Raw genomic sequence first — 17,671 nt, 5'->3', positions numbered from 1 at the left:
AAGTTGGGCATTCCTGAAAAAAAAATATTCCTCCTATACATCTTCCCCGAGATTAAAATAAATTGGAGAGTCACTGAATACCTTGAATTTCATAATATTGACTCTCTAACGCCATTGGCACCACATGACCAGGCTATGAACCCCAGTTAAAAGGCACATATGTTGATCCAGTGGCAGAATGATTTTAAAAAATGCAGAAGCCATCTGTTATAACGTTTACATAGTTTAATAAATTTCACTTCTCATCACGATAAAAACCACATCCCATAATAAGGACTGGGGAATTATGATCAAGGGTAAAGAGCTTGCATGTGGAACTTCAGCCCCGATACAGAAATTTTATATATGTATGTGTAACGTGCACACACAGAAACGTACATACACACACATGTAACATCTATACATACACACACATATATTTATTAAAATTTTGATTTTTAAAGTTACTTGGATGGTACTCACTAACGGGTGAAGATCTTTGGTAGGCTACATCTGATGACTTTTTTCCCTTCTTGGAATTAAGAATAGAAGTCCAGTTTGGGTTACTAAACATAAATTTGGCCTGTCTTTGAAAAATCATTATTTTTATCATGTTCTCTTTATACCAAATTCTTATTATGACTTCTCTTATATATGTACCAAGAGACTTAAAAAAAGTAGAGAAGGCCTTTTTGTTCAAAGTGGGGGAAAAAAAAAGTTCTAGCCATTACTCTGTTATGCTGTGTGCTACCTAGGGACACCTGAATAGCCTTCCAGTGAGTTAGTAATTGCAGCAAAAGTAATTTTGTTTCTTGTTCCCATATGACTAGCTGATATAATATCACAGATATAAATCACTACTGGCAGCCGGAAAGTAATTAACTTTACAAAATTCAGCTCCCTAAGGTCAGTCCTAACTTCCAAATGTTGCCAAAACAAGAAAGTAGAGAACTCTATATAAATAATCATTATATTATTCCCCCAGATTCCTTCTTGATATGACATACTAAAAGCTGCTAATGTACAAATCAAGGAAGAACAATTATCGAAGTCATCAATCATCTGCCCACACTTGGGTTATCAACGTCAACTGTTTAAAATCTTTCCCCTCAGTTATGATGATTAGGAAATAAAAATGTTTCCATGACATTATTTTATAACTGGATGCTAACACTGGCAAATGCTTTCATCTGATACCTTTAAAGCATGACTGAAGATATCACTTTTCTTGAATACAAGAATTAACGAATGTTTTGTAAAGTCAACAATAAAACTCCAAGAGATATCTGTAGCATAATAAAAAAATAAGTATCTGGTCATCGTTCCAGGTTCCTGGCACAGAGCTCCTGAAACCCTTGTAGTTTACCATCTTTTGTATGCTAATGAGCTGACTCCTAGGGGGCAGGCCCTACACAGCTTCCGGATAGGGGCTGGTCTCCAGAAAAACCAAGGTGGGGGGAGGTTAGAATTTACAGTACTTCTCCACCTCCAGGGTGGGGAGAGAGGCTGAAGGTTGGGCTCAATTACCTACTGATGGCCAATGATTTGATCAACTGTGCTTCCATAACAAAACCTCGGAGAAACCCCTCAACAGCAGGGTTAGGAGAGTTCCCCGCGTTGGGGAGCACATTCCTGTGCCAGCAAGGGGGGGTGCACTCTGACTCCACAAGGACAGACCCTCTGGATCTCACCCTATATCCTTCATCTGGCTGTTCATTTCTATCCTTTATAATAAACTACAGTAGTTAGGTATAGTGTTAGTACTAAGTTCTGTAAGTTGTTTTAGATATTTATTGAACCTGGTGGGGGGGGGGGTGGGTCTTGGGAATTCCCAAATTTGCTAAAGAACTTCAAGTACTTTGGGTCAGAACTAAATTGCATTGTTGGGGCACCCAGGTGACGGCACAGGATTAGAGAGCTGTTTGGTGTCTGCAAAGACAGCATACATTTGATTTCGGGAAAAAAACAAACGGGCGCCTGGGTGGCTCAGTCGGTTAAGTGTCTGACTCTTGATTTTGGCTCAGGTTATGATCTCACGGTTCCTGGGATCGAGCCCTACACTGGGCTCCACACTGACAGTGCAGAGCCTGCTTGGGATTCTCTCCCTCTCTCTCTGCCCCTCCTCCTCTCACACACTCCCTTTCTCTCCAAATAAATAAAGAAAACAGAAAGAAACAAACAATATAAAACATGCAAGCAAAGGATAGAGGATCACCCACTACAGATATGTCAAAGATCCTCTACACTGAGTGGGCAGAAAAAGACAGTTTGTCAAAGGATCCTTTCAATGTTAAGATCTGCAAACAGAAAATTTATGAATTTTCCAACTGTTCTTTCCTCAAGTTTTACAACATGTATACTTGAAAAAAACCAAAACTAAAAATAAGACCTCTGATTAGGAGATCTAACTTTGTCATGCAAATTTTAAGGCAAATTATGCCTCCGTTTGTTATTCTATAATATTGTTCTCAGGAACTGGAAGAAATATATTCAAAACTGATCACTGGCTGATGCTTTGCACTTAGGAGGAAGGTAGTGAAGTTATTAGTAGTTAAAAAGCAGAAGCCAAAAAAGGATAGGAAAACAAAAGCGAAGAAAATTCAGATTAATTTACGTAATAATAATTTGCTTAACACATGTGCTCAAATGCAATCTTACATATACCAGAAACAGAGTTAAACTATGATAATACTAACTTTTGCATAAATTGGTGCCTAAACTGATGAGCTCACTCTTGGACCTCACTGTATTTTAATACACAAATATGCTATTACCAAAGTATTTGGATCTGGCAGGGACCTGAGAGATGTAATCCAACAGTTTCACCTACGATGGAAGGAACTAGCTGAATGCTGTTAGCACAACGACCTCTGGGCTCTGGTTTCGGGGCTCACTCACCTGAGTCACATACAGTGGCAATGTCACCTGTAGTTTCACTGGCAGAGACGGCTGTGACAGGGCTTTTGTGTCCTGCCAGGCTTTGTACGTAGCACAACCTGAAAGACAAAGATATAAATTTGCATATGATCATTAAATATAATTATATTCTCTTACTTGTATAATTCCTTTCCTCAGTATAAGGACCTTGTACTCAGAAGGCATTCCTAACTTTGTTCTTAACTGATTGTTTGATTTCAATTAGATTATAAAGTAAAGGTTGTATTTCATGTTTAAAATTATTATAATGTAAAAGAGGTTAGAGTGGGAGACAGCCAAAGCATAAGAGACTCTTAAAAACTGAGAACAAACTGAGGGTTGATGGGGGGTGGGAGGGAGGGGAGGGTGGGTGATGGGCATTGAGGAGGGCATCTTTTGGGATGAGCACTGGGTATTGTATGGAAACCAATTTGACAATAAATTTCATATATTAAAAAAATTATTATAATGTAAAGATATTATTAATTTTTTTTAAGTTTATTTATTTTTGAGAGACAGAGACAGAGAGCAAGTGGGGGAGGGGCAGAGAGAGAGGGAGACAGAATCCGAAGCAGGCTCCAGGCTCCCAGCTGTCAGCACAGAGCCCGATGCAGGGCTCAAGCTCACAAACTGTGAGATCATGACCTGAGACAAAGTTGGAGGCTTAACCGACTGAGCCACCCAGGCATTCTGGTAAAGACATTATTATAGTGCATCTGTTTCACACAGTAAGAACTGAAACATTAAAAACAGCTGCGTTGGAGTTACAGCCCTCCTTCTGTACCTGTTTAAATCCCATATGATGCAGGTGCCATCTCTGCTCACACTTATCATTATACTGTAGGGTTTGCAAACAAATAAGCTGGTTATCTCTTCTGTGTGCCCATAGAGATGTATCTGGGACTCCATTTCTATCTCTGAAGGCTGAAATTTAAGAAATTCAGTAAAGTATAAGATAAAAACCATGACAAAAGTTTTCCTAGTACTGTATCTCAAAAATAAAAAACTGAAGTGACTCAAACATTCAAGCATATCATTTTTCTTTTTTTTTAATGTTTATTTATTTTGAGAGAGAGAGAAAAAACACACAGGGAAGGGGTAGAGAGACAGAGACAGAGAGACAGAGAGAGAATCCCAAGTAGGCTCCATGCTGCCAGTGCAGAGCCTGACACAGGGCTCGATTCCTTGAACTGTGAGATCATGACCTGAGCTCAAATCAAGAGCCAGATGCTTAACCGACTGAGCCACCCAGGCGCCCCTCAAGCATATCATTTTTCAATCCATTTCAGTTCAACTTTGTCCTAAAGAGTAAAACTAATTAAACATTATCAAAGTTTTAATTGCCCATAATTTCATGAATATGCTTTTCATTTTTTGTCTTCTTGTCTGGTCTTTGTCCAAATACTCATGTATTTTTGTAGGTACGATTATTGCCGTACAAATAATTTTAAAGTTTGTAGTTTAAATTCTCCTGTAAGCATTTTGCATTTTTGATTGTCTTCGAAATGACTTTTAATGGTGTTATAATATTTTATACAGTTAGAATGTCTTAATTGACTTGAGCATTTTTAGTTTTTGACAGTGTACTTTCCAAAGGCATTGTACCAATTCATGGGGTCACCAGCGGTGATGTGCTCCCATACCATTACTTGCCCGTAGTTACAGATTGGTCTTCTACTTGAAAGACTGCAAACTGATGTTCCAAGGTCCGTGTTGGCTCACAGATGCCAGATGTCTCTGCTAGGTTTGACTCTCGCTTTCATTAGACTAAGCTGTTTATCGTCATAAATTATTTCAATATTTTACTTCAAAGGATATAGAAAAGTAGAAAGATAAGTATAAGAGAAAGCTATTTAACTGGCCACTCAAGTAAACTAATCTTAATATTTTATCCGATCAGTTTATTTTTTAAACAGGGAAAAAAATGAAACATTGCATAGTTTGCATACTGTTCTGTCTTATTTCCTCTCTCATCAGAAGTTACCAGCGTCCTGAATTTTGTATTTATGTTTCCCACATTTCCCATATGTTCTACCATATGTTACCATAACCGTAAACAACATGGTGTTTGGTTTTCGTGTTGATAAACTTTAAGTATGTGTTATTATTCTTTAGGTATCTTTTGCATCTTGCCTTTTTGTTCACCATTGTTTTTGAAACATATCTGTGTTGATATATTAGCTGTTGCTCATCTATTGTAAGTGCTATGTAGTCCAGTGTTTTATGCACATAAAATACATATTTTACTCTTAAAGAATCAAGTGCCCAGGCAATACTAGGCCCACATTCTTTCTTGGAATGACCCACTTCAACTGTGTGGCAGGGACTTCTGCTCAGCTGGGACACGTGACCTTCAACCGAACACAACCACAGACAGTCACAGAGACGAGATGTGATTTCCACAAGGGCCAAAGTCCTGGGTCTGAGCTCCCCCGTCTCTCTCTAACTGGGACCCTTCCCACAGGGCCAGGAGTCTGCAGGGCCAAAGGGATGTACCCAGAGCCCTTCCAGACCATGCTTCAGGCTAGTTGGGCCCGAGGGATGCCCTGTCCGGAAAGGCCCGGGCCCCTTCTTGTTCTGCCTGGGCTCTGCAGCACGAGTCTGTGACTCACTGCTCATTCCAGGTCTCTGAACATTTCCCAACCTTTATAACAATCAAGGTTGCTTTGAATTGCATTTCTCTTATTATAACCAACTTTAACTTTTTCACGTATTCATGTTCTTACTTGTAAATTTGTGTTCCTGGTTTTATGTATCTGTGACTACATTTTAAAAAATCATTTGGAGGAGCTCCTCTACCTGTGGAAGAGAACGAACGACCTGGACCATCCTACCTACCAGTCTACAGACACCTTAGCCAAAGTCAGGTCTTGAGATCTGGACACCCCAGGGAATTGTGACCCAGGCTGTAATGCCACACGAAAGGTGGTCCCCTGGGACTCATCCTCACTCTTAGGGGGCAGCCCTTCAGGGCCCAGCCTTTGGAGAAGGGCCTCTGTGGGACTCCCCAGCTTGCTCAGTCCCTGGGTATTGTTATTGATTCCTCTCACAAAAGCGTCCAACGACAGGGTCAATACTCCAGAATTGACAATGCCCTCAAGGCCAGAGCTCCCCCCTGCTTATTTACATCTCTGGCTTGGGAGTTTTATGATAATGTGTTAGCTCTTGGATGGTTTCATTGCACACACACGTGTGTGTGTGTGTGTGTGTGTGTGTGTGTGTGTGTTTACCCCATGATCATGAATAATATTTATGGGGTAAACACAGCATAGGACCCCTATAGTGGTTGTTGATAATTTTACAGATTTTACACTTTAAAATGGCTGTAAGAGTTAGTGTTACTAGATGATTCCCTGACAGGTCAGAAAATAATTTCCATGAGCAGAAAAGGAATCATGGCCTACTTCATTTAAAAACTTCTCTTGAATGGCATAATACTATCTCGGATAAACCTCATATTTATTCTCCTGCCACCACTGATTTAGAGAACAGAAATACAGGTGTTCACTTACATGAAGATCATGTGGCCATACTAGTTAATTAGTGAAAAAACGGACTCAAGAGCAATTATTTTAAAATCAGTTATCACTTTTAGCAGACATTCTTCTCTAATCTATAAACAGCTTATAGATAATTCCTTCTAACTAGTCAACTCATGCACCCTTACGTGGAATACATTTTAGAAGACTATCTTGGGAGAATCAACAGAAACTTACAAGGCTTATGGTTAGATATGCTTCACTAGGTAAGGAATGTATTTCATAAGACCCTCTTGAAAATATTTCCTAACAGCTATTTTGGTCACACCCTGCATGGCCCTCGGGGAGCCTGTCTTTTGTCGGTGTTAAAGCTACCTCCCATGAGAACATAAATACTTGTAGAACCCCGGCAGTCAGTGGATTGGGAGAACAGAAACTGGAGACACAAGGCGTCTCCTGCTAACCACACAGGCACCTGGTCACGATGCAGCTTTCGGGGGTGCCAAAATGGTGAGGGGGTCCCTGAGGAAAAGCAGCAACAACATCAACAAAAACCCATGTTACCTCCCCTCAAAGCAAACAGTGCTAACACCACATAGCTAACATGCATTTTTGGACATGGTTTAAATAGTAACTGTTAATCTCATGACTTGATTACTTAATACTAGTATCCTTGGGAGAAAAAGAAAACCCTCATAAATAAAGCTGAAAAATCTACTTACAGGTAAATATATAACTGTGGAAGCGTAAGCAACATAAGATTTCCCAAGCTTCTAGTGACTTCAAAAGCAAAAGAAGCACGTCTTTCTGTATTCACACTGTGACAGCGAGGCCTCCCATCTGCTACATTCAAAGCTATGCTGTGCACAATTACTCCTGTACTGACAATTTCATCTTTTTTTAATCTGCACTACACGCTGTGTTAGTATACAATTAAGATTTTAAAGGATAGTGGGGCGCCTGGGTGGCTCAGTCGGTTAAGCATCCAACTTCAACTCAGGTCACGATCTCCCAGTTCATGAGTTCGAGCCCCGCATCGGGCTCTGTGCTGGCAGCTCAGAGCCTGGAGCCTGCTTCCGAATCTGTGTCTCCCTCTCTCTCTGCCCCTCCTCTGCTCATGCATGTGTGCGTGCGTGCTCTCTCTTTCTCTCTCAAGAATAAACATTAAAAACATTTAAAAAAAAAAAAAAGACCTTAAAGGATAGTAAGAATGGAAGGAAGAACCAAGCACAGGCTGTTCAAAGGGTTGGCAAAAACAAAAGGAAAAGTAAAAAGAGAAGAGGAAGCTAGTTTCTAAACAGGAGTCATGGTGCAAAGTCATCTGAGTGTGCAAGCACGCAACTGCTGTAGCGGCGGGGCTCCGAATATGTTTGGAGGAGAAGGAAACTGAAGGGTGAGCTTTGAAGACACACGTGCTGTCAGCAGTCAATATTAGAGATGATATAAATTAACATCCACTGTAGGCCTTTGGGAGCGAACAGGATTCTCTGCTTGCTTCCTCATCATTCTTTCTGTTCTGGTATAAAAGAACTTACCCCAGGCCCCTTCTCCCCGGCTCTGACCTCTCCTCCCAGACTTTCAGACCCTAAACTACACATACAAGTATTTTCCACCCCCCAAGTTACCTTTCCTTTCTTGCCATGTTGCTGGTTTCCTGTGCCTGAAACCCTCTTTCCTCTTTTCTCTACTTAGGAAACTGATCCTTTCCGATCCAGCTCAAGTGTAACTTGTCAGGTTTTCTGACATCCGGCCCCTCTCTGGTGTCCTTCCAGCCTGGGTACGAACTGTTCTCGGGGCACATACCTCACTCTCCTGTGAGAACCTGCACATGCCCATCTCTTGTGAAGAGCCACCCCCACGGCCCACCTGCACCACGACAGCGGCCTCTGGGCTTGGCACACCCGCCTCAGGCTCATACGCCCCAGTGTTGCTCCTGGCAGGTGCACAGTGGGCTTCCTACAATGCTGGTTAGATCAAATTATACCTGCTTCAAGCATTTTAATGGTCCCTTAGGCTAAAAGACAGAAACACTATTATGGTCATATTTATACCCCAAGAATCATGGCAAAGAACCTTAATAAGAGTTTAAAAGGGAATAAACTTGGACAGAGAAGTAAGAGGAACCTAACATCACCCCATGCTAGCAAGACCAGTTTACCCAATAAAACATATTTAATAATCTAAGAAAGAAAACTGCAATGGGGTGGGGGTGGGGCAGAAAGCACAAGAAACAAGAAAGTTCTAGAATAAAATAATTACTGAGTTATTACCCTAAACTTGCTATTTACCCTCAACAGCACCACAGAGAGTTGATTCAAGAAAGAACAACAGTAAATTAAAAATAAGTACTGCATAATATGTCTTTTCTTCACTTGACTGCTTTATAATTTAATTTTCAAATCCCGGAAATTCAGCAAATGGTTAAAATAAATTTCTTTCAGAAAGTGTTAGAAATCAAAATGGGCTATTTGGATTTTGCTGCAGTCCAGAGGCTGTAGGTAGGTTAAATGTTAGAGGTTCTAGGCTTCCAAATTTTACAGAATCCTGTGGTATACTCCTAGACGTTCAGGTCGACACCGAGAATACATGCAAATGAGCATCACAATGTCATGAAGAAGTATCATCACAAAAGAGATCATGACTCAAAATGCCATCTGTCTGTGACACCAAAAATAAGATCTTTATAATCATTTTCAGAAATTTTCGTGATCCTAATAAACCTGAAGAGTCAGATACGTGACCTTTTATATTTTAAGAGCTTGTGTGAAGAAAAGACTAAAGAACAAAAGATTAGAGTGCACACATTTCCAGTTAATCTTCTACAAACGAATTGTACTTCATAAGCATTTTTTTCCCCTCACGAACAGGAAAATCCCAAACTAGCCGCGACGTGAGCCCCAGGCCTACCGTGCTGCTGGTGAGCCTGTTTGCGTAGGCCGTGATGACACCACATTTGCTCCCAGTAAACAGCTGGCAGCTGTCAGGTACCCAGGCACAACTAGTCACCTTTGAAAGGGGACAAACCAAGGATCAGCGTGTTTAAAAGGCAGGAGAAATGTTTCTACTTCTCTGACAATTATTTAAAAAATATATAACCACAACATTTAATGAACATTTTACTTGAAGTGATTAAAAAAGGGCAAGATATAACAACAGAGTATTCTGCAACTTTAAGCCAGATGTCTAAAGGCTATTTCTGAGTATTACAGTATATCATCATCTATGATTTTACATTTTTCTGCACGTGCGCGCGCGCGCGCACACACACACACACACACACACACACACACACACACACACACACACAGTCGTCTGTTCCTCAGAAGTTTAAATAAAATGATCCAGGCTGAGTGTGTGTGTGATGTGTGCCTGTGTGCGGTTTTACACATTTACCTGATTTTTACTTTTTTTTTCTTTTTCTGCTTCTAGTGGGGAAATGGGGTACATTCAGATAGAGGTATTGCTTCTCACAGTTCTAAAGACTCTTAAATAGGAGGAGAAGGAAAGATAGAGGTGGAGAAGAAAATCTCGGATTATTCCTTTGGGGCTGTAAACCCTTCAGTCCTAACCAGGGAGGCCCTGTTCAAGGCCACTTAACTCTCTGCCTACTGAGTCTTCCTCTGGCTCTGGGCACCAGCTGACCCCCCCCCACCCCGTCCCCAGTGGCTCTGCTCCCCTGCATCCCTTCTGTAGTCCCACCTGCCCCACGGCCCATGGCCCCTGACACTGCACTGTGCTGAGAAGACAGAGGTCATCAGCCACAGATCTCATCCTCTCCCCTCCTTCGCGCCTCAAGTGTCTCGGGGCTTCTCCTGATTTAGAGAAGAAAGCCCCTCGCTTTTAAGGCCAGCTCCACCCCCACCCAGTGTTCCGCAGAACCTTTGTCTGTACTCTCTCCGAATTTCAAGCTGTCTTTTGCTGGCTTCTTCCCCTGGACCTGTACATGTGCTCAAATGTCCACTACTTTCTTCACCCTGGCTCTCCTTAACCTTCCAGACATCAGCATCCAGTGGATGCAATTTTATTTTTTTAATTTCTTTCTTAAATAGTTCTAACTATTTGTAAGGGTTAATATTTCAAGACTTCTTTCTTAGAGGTCTTCCATAAGAACAAAGAGAAAATGTATTTATTTTTTATATATAGAATAAAACTCACTGTCTTGCAATTACCATATGGGTCTGCTGAACTCTTTTATAAACCTAAGTTACGATCACAGGGTTTTAGCAATTTCATCTTCCCTCTGGCTCGAAACACTTTGCTGTTTCGTCACTGTGGGAGTTATTTCGTCAATTATTCCCAACGATGCTAACACAAAACAAGCAAGAAAAGGAAGAATGATGGATCTCCTGGAAGGGTAACGTAGGACGTGAAATGAATGGTCATCCTTTGGTTTTCTCACTGCATTGTCCAAAGAGTGTTGTCATCTTTCAAGAAAACATAAAGGCAGGCCGGAGACACCATTTCTGTAGTCTGCTTTTAGCTTTCATTGAACACAGTTGGGAATTCAGAATTTTTCATGTTCTACTGGTAATAGAAAAGAGAAGAAAACTGACAGGGGACTATGTTTCACGGTTCTGAGATCAGTCAGAAGGTGAAGGCAAGGGGATGGCAGGACTCCCATCTCTGATGATGAGGACGCTGATCGCTGATCGTGGAGGTGAGATCGGAGCGTTGAGTCCTCAGACGGGAACATCCGGGACGAATTTTCTCAAGCTAAGGAACTGCTGAGGGAACGATATGTCTCTAAGGATGAAGATAAAATATGGCGCTCTCATCCAGGTAGCCATTTGACTGGAAGTTCCTCATCACACAGTATTTTTCTAAAAGAATCTGGACGGATCCTGTTTTGCTAAAAGGGTTTATAACAGTACTTTTGTCTTTAATGATATGCTTGTGTGCCAAACTTTACGTGATAGAAATTAATTTTGTGATGCTCAAGTGCTTACTAAAATTTCTAATACGGTTGTTTTTCATTGTCCTTTTGCTTACTTTTGTTACTTTACTGGTAACCAGATAACAAAAGGTCATGACCTTTTCTTGAGGTATTCTGAGGGTTAAGCAGAGGAGTCACTGCCCTCCTTTCTTTCACTGCCAAAAATCCCCACAAAACAGCTTACTCCATTCTCACGTGCCCAGGGAATGAGAAAATGTTAGGACACATGAATAGGCACCAGGTGTTATGTAGATAATGGAAGTCAGAAAATGGCAAAAGAATTTCCCACGGAAAGAAAGTCACAGAAAGAGGGTTTAACGTACAATTTTCTATGGGAAAAGGTTGTGGCAGTATTGTGTGCCTGTTTGTGTGTGTGTGTATGTGTGTGTACATATGCAGTATATATACTATATATATACAATTGGAGACATTTTTACAACAGCTTTATGAGAGAGTAGTGGGGAGTCCCATTACCCCAGTTTCAAAGAGGAGGAAAGAACCTCAAGTTTGGAAAGGTGAGGGTGCTTGCCGAAGGCCACACGGGAAATAGCCAAGCTGGGACACTAACACGGATCAGAGGGCTTTTGCTGGGCCCAGTGCTCCTTCTACCCCATCGCGATGCCTAAACGCCCAGTCTATTTTGCAAAAACCAGGCAGAGAAGATGGCACTCTGGCTACAGAAAATGACACAGTGACAAAAGACAGCGAACACTGAGAAGGAAGCAATGCTGATTTTGTTCCAACAGCTGACGCTGACTCGGTGATTATAACACTGTCTCTGTGAGGTACTGGGGAGAAGACAGAAGCTGGGGACAGAGTCAGGACAGCAATGGTTGGGAAACCGGAGTGCTGGAAACAAGGCAAAGTCCAGCATCGTCAGCTTCTGGGCTGGGTTAACTGCAGAATATTAAAGACCAGCTGCTACCGGTCTGACTCCTTTTTAAAGCATTGTGTTTAATCAGTATTATAAAGTACTTCACAAAAAAGTTTACCTGATACTGTTGAGAACTTTGTATAAAGTTTATTGGAGGCTCACTTTGTTTGCTCTTCAACCTTAAAATGTTATCAGCATATCCCCAGCTCAGGATGGCTGACCACTGAATGTCGGTACTGTTCATGCTTCTCACACCTGGAGAAGGAGAAATGAAGAGTATCCGGTTGCCATCGCTCCACTGTTACCGGCAGCCCCCCAGAATGGCGGGCTAAAAGCTGAAGTCTACGTAGCAGAACATAGTATCTTTCCAGTGCAAATCACCTTTATATTCATAAGATGGACCGATTTAAATTAGTTTTAGTCCTTTCATGCTAAAGGGATTCTAAGACCGGAACTCTATTTTTTTTTCACTTGTGATGCTTTGGCTGGGATTTGATTTAGTACTAAAATATCTGTTAAGGAATTTTTATAAAAGACAATGATAGTCAGGCTTACACTATTCATGTTCTATGACACTTGGACTTAAAAAAAAAAAACAAAAAAAAAAAACAACAAAAAAAACTAGGGATGCCTGGGTGGCTCAGTTGGTTAAGGTCATGGCTCAGGTCATGATTTCACAGTTGGTGAGTTTGAGCCCCGCCTCATGCTCTGTGCTGACAGCTCAGAGCCTGGAGCCTGCTTTGGATTCTGTGTCTCCCTCTCTCTCAAAAATAAATAAACATTAAAAAAAAAAAACTTAAAAAATAAATAAATATAAACTAGATACTACTTAAATAACTTTGTAGATACCACCTGCTGAAGAATCAGTATAGACAACTAACTATCAATATTAGAAAGAGAACATGGCTACCTTAGAAGCAATACCTGTCCTAGGAAGGGTTCATTCCATCCTGTCAAGTGCAAGGACTTTGCATAGCAGACTTTGATTTAAAAGGGTTCTGTTTTCTCTTTTTTACAACATAGTTTTATATCTTTGGGGGATAAAGATTTGGACATTCTGACATCCCTTTTCAGTACTATTCAAAATCTATTCTTGTTGGTGTGCTGAATATAGGTAATGCAGCATAAATGCCATATCCGGTACTGGCCTGAAATTTGGATTGCTCAAGCCCCTTTCGGAGAGACAATGTGCTTTATGTATTGCAGCACCTATATAATGAGCCCACATATAGAGGAATAAAACAAACAAATATTTGTTGAAAGAATCAATAGCACAGTGAAAATGTAATTCACAGATTGGCTTTGTTTTGTCGACTCTAATACCAAATGTTGACATCAGTTTTGCAATAAAGGAACTGGAATATACTCAATATAAGCTGCTCTAAATATAAGCTGCTGGGAAAGGAACCACATTTCGGGAGTCTCAGGGCCTCTCAAATTCCACCATAATGCCTGGCATGCAGTGGGTACTCAGTAAACCAAGTGTTCAGTGAATGAAATACGTAATATAACCGTTCCCAGTTTCTCATTCCAGCACTTACAAGAGGCACCACCTTTTTTTTTTTTTTTAAAGAAAAATAAACTTCTCCTTTACCGATTAGAATAGTGAAATTTAAATCGCAGTTTGTAAGAAAATGGCTTTTTCAGCATGCACAGGCTTGGACTCAAGCCCCAGAGGCTGATACAGTTGGCTCAAATGGGACCCAGGCAAGTATGTTTTGAAAAAAAGCATCTCAGGCACTTCTGAGGCACAGTTTACAAGTAATTGGCCTATCCTGGGTTTAAGATCATCAAAAGGATCTCAGTTTAGTTGTTACATTGTGTTATGCATGTAGAGCTTAGCAGAACCACACAGTTATTTGATGCAAGGGTGTGCCACACCACGCAGCTGTTAGCACATGACCGAACTCTCATCTGCAAGCTGAGCCCTCACTCCCGCAAGGCCGCTGTGGAGCACTGGGCTGTTGCGTGCCGGGTGCAGCGGTGAGTGCACACGGTCCCTGGGCCCAGGGCGCTTACAGCCTGATGGACATTTACTAAGCACTTAGAAGGAGTCAGGTACTGTGCTCATCATTCCCCGCATTATCTCATTTAATCTTACAGCAAATTACCTGTGAGGTAAATCTTTCTGTCATTCCCATTTTATGGCTCAAAAGCCAGGATTCAGAAGGTTTAGGTAATTTTGCCAAGGTCAGACAGCTGCTAAGTAGCAGAGCTGGGACAAAAACTCAAGGCGCTGTGCCTCCTGAGACTGTGGCCAGGTCTGTGGCATTCCCTGCACGCACCTAGATGCCAGCAAATCCCAGACGTGTTTCACAAGGAAACAAAGCGTAATCTGAATGAACACAGCTATTAAGGGCACACTCACTAGGGCTCTGGTTGAAATGGCACAAATAAGGTAGACTGACGACCATATTTGACATATTTTAGTTCACCGTGCTAAGCGGTAACACTAGCCCTTTCTCTTCTGCTCAACGGAGACAAACTTCAATCCACTCTAATTAATTTTTCAAGGGAAATTATTCACACACTTTGGTACTTTAAGTATTATTAGCAGCAAATTAACTTGTAACGCACCTCACAACTAATTGTAACATACTCGTGAAAATAAACTGATATTACAGTAGGTATGATTAAACAGATTTGCCTTACCCTACTAATTCACTAAACTGAGATAAAATGATATGCAGCCTCTTATTACAAACAAGCATAAAGGCAATCACTGATTCCATGATACAGACAAGAGTAAGTCTAAAAGAACTGTGGCCCAGCCAACAGACTTAATTTCCTTAAGTGACCTCTGTCGTAACGCAGTGCTGCACGTGCTGGAAGCCAGCTGCACAGACCCCCAGGAGCACGGTGTATCAAAAATAATGTTAAACACAAACACTGTGTCAACAGGCGTCTATCTAGGCCACACGCTGGCTTTTAGGTAAATCTACACACGCCTGATACGAACAGATGAGCGCCCCAGGCATTCATTCTAGTGCCCAAAGCCCGTGCCGAACAGATGAGCGCCCCAGGCATTCATTCTAGTGCCCAAAGCCCGTGCCTAGTAAGTAGGGAGAGTTCGTGCCTAGTAAGTAGGGAGAGTTCTTTTATAGTGAAAGAAACGGTTAATTATGTTAACCATGACGTAATTACAGCCCTTTTCCATGTGTTGCTGTTAGCGAATTAGGGCACAGAGGCTGAGACAAGAATTGCTTTCCAGGCATACCTATTTTTAAGACCTATTTTCAAGGCTATCATGACTTCCTTGTTTTGTTTTGTTTGTTTGTTTGAATCTCATGACTATACCTTCTGAGGTACTAATTTGCTAGTCTCTTCTGGGATTCAAGGGCCTCAAAAGATATATTTCTATAACGGATGCTTTCATCTTGTGAGCATAACCACAAGATACTTGTTCTTGGCTTTGACTCCTCCTCTTATTTCAAATGGCACTGCATTTAATCCCTCCCCCCCCCCCCCCCCCCCGCCGCCAGGTGGTATGTTTAATTCCTACTTTGCACTAAATAACCACACATTTGAAAGATTTTCACTATGGACTCAAGACTGAGAAATAAAATAGTAGCACAGATGAGCTGGAAACAGTCAAATCTCATGAGAGAGGGACCGAGAATGTTTTCTTTTACCTTGTTCTTTGCTGTATGTCATCAGCAGACAGAAATTTTGGGACAATCCACAGATGGCTCTGGTGGGCAGAGCCTGGAGAGAACCAAATCTTTCTCCGTGGGGCTGGCTGAAGCAGACCACAGGTACCGGAGCACTTGGAGAGCCGACATACTCCCCCCACTTCAAGCCTTTTATCCACGACAGAGGGCTCTAAGAAGAAAGGAAAAAGTCAAAGGTAGTAAATAGAGAATGACTTCTAACTGAAATTCTAAACAAAGAGTAAGCAACCTGATTATAAGCCCTTTGTAGGCAAGAATTATATTCTACTTTTTACTGCTCTATGCTTAGCATACGGAAATCTGTGTTCCTTGTTGCTACATGCAGGGATGAAAGTACAGATGGGGCCCCAGTCCGCATGCAGCTGGGTTCTAGCTGGGCCGAGGGGCAGATGAGAAACAGACGCACAGACAATATGGCAGGCAGTGAAGCTCTAGGAAGAACAACGGAGAAAGGGAAGGGAGCAGGGAACGAGGGGGTTACTGTCATAGATACGGAATGAGGGAACTGAGGAGGGGACATCTGAGCAACACCTCAAAGAACTGGGAGAGCAGAGTGGGGCTGTTGTCCGGGGAAAGGCCGTCCCAGCTGAAGAGAATGGTGGACACGTGGGTCCTCAGTGGGAACGAGGCGGGTGGGTGCCACGTTCCCGCTGCAAGCGGATATACGGCTCAGATCTATGTACCAACTGCAAACAGCTGATTAACACTAAGTATTAGTAGATGAAATCGCATTTATTACTTTTCAGGGATGTACTATTAAATTATTTTGACGTGGTAAAATAATGGATTCCACTGAAAGACACAGACCCTGGTAATGATAATTACAGTGATTTGTGAGGCTTCAAAGTCTTAAGGGTTACGTTGACAAATAAACATGAAACAAAAAACACAGCTTTCAACTATGAAACACAACTTTGGTGATCTGGTTTTGGCAAAAATCATACTGATGTTTTCAATTTGAATTTTACTGGTTGTATCACTTTTGTTTGTGTTCAACACACACATGTGATATATGTGAGCTATGAGTATAAAGAATTTCCAGGTGTTCTTTTTTTTAATGTTTGTTTATATTTGAGAGAGAGAGCATGTGCACACGTGTGTGCAAGCCAGGGAGGGGCAGAGAGAGAGGGAGACACAGAATGTGAAGCAGGTTCCAGGCTCTAGCTGTCAGCACAGAGCCCAAAGTGGGGCCTGAACTCATGAACCATGAGATCATGACCTGAGACAAAGTTGGATGCTTAACCGACTGAGCTGCCCAGGCGCCCCTAGAATTTCCATGCATTCTATTTGTGTTCTACAGTTAGTGATTTAAGTAACCTTATTTTAAGAAGTGACTGTCAAAACAAGGTCTGTGAAGACCATCCTTACACTGGGTCACGGTTTATTGTAGCTGGCGACACGCCGCTTTATGTCACATCCAGGACCCTCACAACCTCCTTCCCTCGCCTCTTTGCTTTCTGCTGCAAACCTTTACAACGTTTGACAGTTCACAGCCTCCCATCTTATGCTGCTGTGATAATGAGGAATTTAGCTGAGGGTTAGAATCCATTTTTCTCTTCAGGCTTGTTTGCTCTACTTCTGTATTTCAGAGGAAAAATTATGCCTATTTTCCACTTTAAGAGGCAACACTTCGTCATCACAGTCTGGTGGGGCCAAAGATACACGTAAGGTTCTGCTTTAATTGTGAACCAAACGTTCACGCTTCTGGTCGGTACTTTTGGTGGAAGACGGTAACCAAGACCCTGCCACGCCCACGCTCAGACTATTCTCCAGTCCTGGACGGTTCCCCTCCTCTGGTGTGCGGGTGCCTGTGATGCCC

General features: G+C 41.8%; 1 protein-coding gene across 11 annotated transcripts in view; it reads right to left on the bottom strand.

Annotated features, from left to right (window-relative positions):
- LYST (lysosomal trafficking regulator) overlaps positions 1-17,671 on the bottom strand; it is a 200,313-nt gene that overhangs the window by 11,406 nt on the left and 171,236 nt on the right. For all 11 annotated transcript variants that reach the window (XM_045039833.1, XM_045039839.1, XM_045039831.1 and 8 more), the window contains 5 exon segments: positions 15,814-16,003; positions 12,300-12,436; positions 9,282-9,380; positions 3,680-3,819; positions 2,878-2,975 (listed from right to left, as the gene is read on the bottom strand). In XM_045039833.1, coding sequence (XP_044895768.1) covers positions 2,878-2,975; positions 3,680-3,819; positions 9,282-9,380; positions 12,300-12,436; positions 15,814-16,003 — 664 coding nt within the window.

This window comes from Felis catus, chromosome D2 (genome assembly GCF_018350175.1).
Source record: "Felis catus isolate Fca126 chromosome D2, F.catus_Fca126_mat1.0, whole genome shotgun sequence".
Taxonomy (NCBI): domain Eukaryota; kingdom Metazoa; phylum Chordata; class Mammalia; order Carnivora; family Felidae; genus Felis; species Felis catus.
The sequence above is the reverse complement of the archived record's forward strand: the minus strand, read 5'-3'. Positions and strand labels throughout refer to the sequence as shown.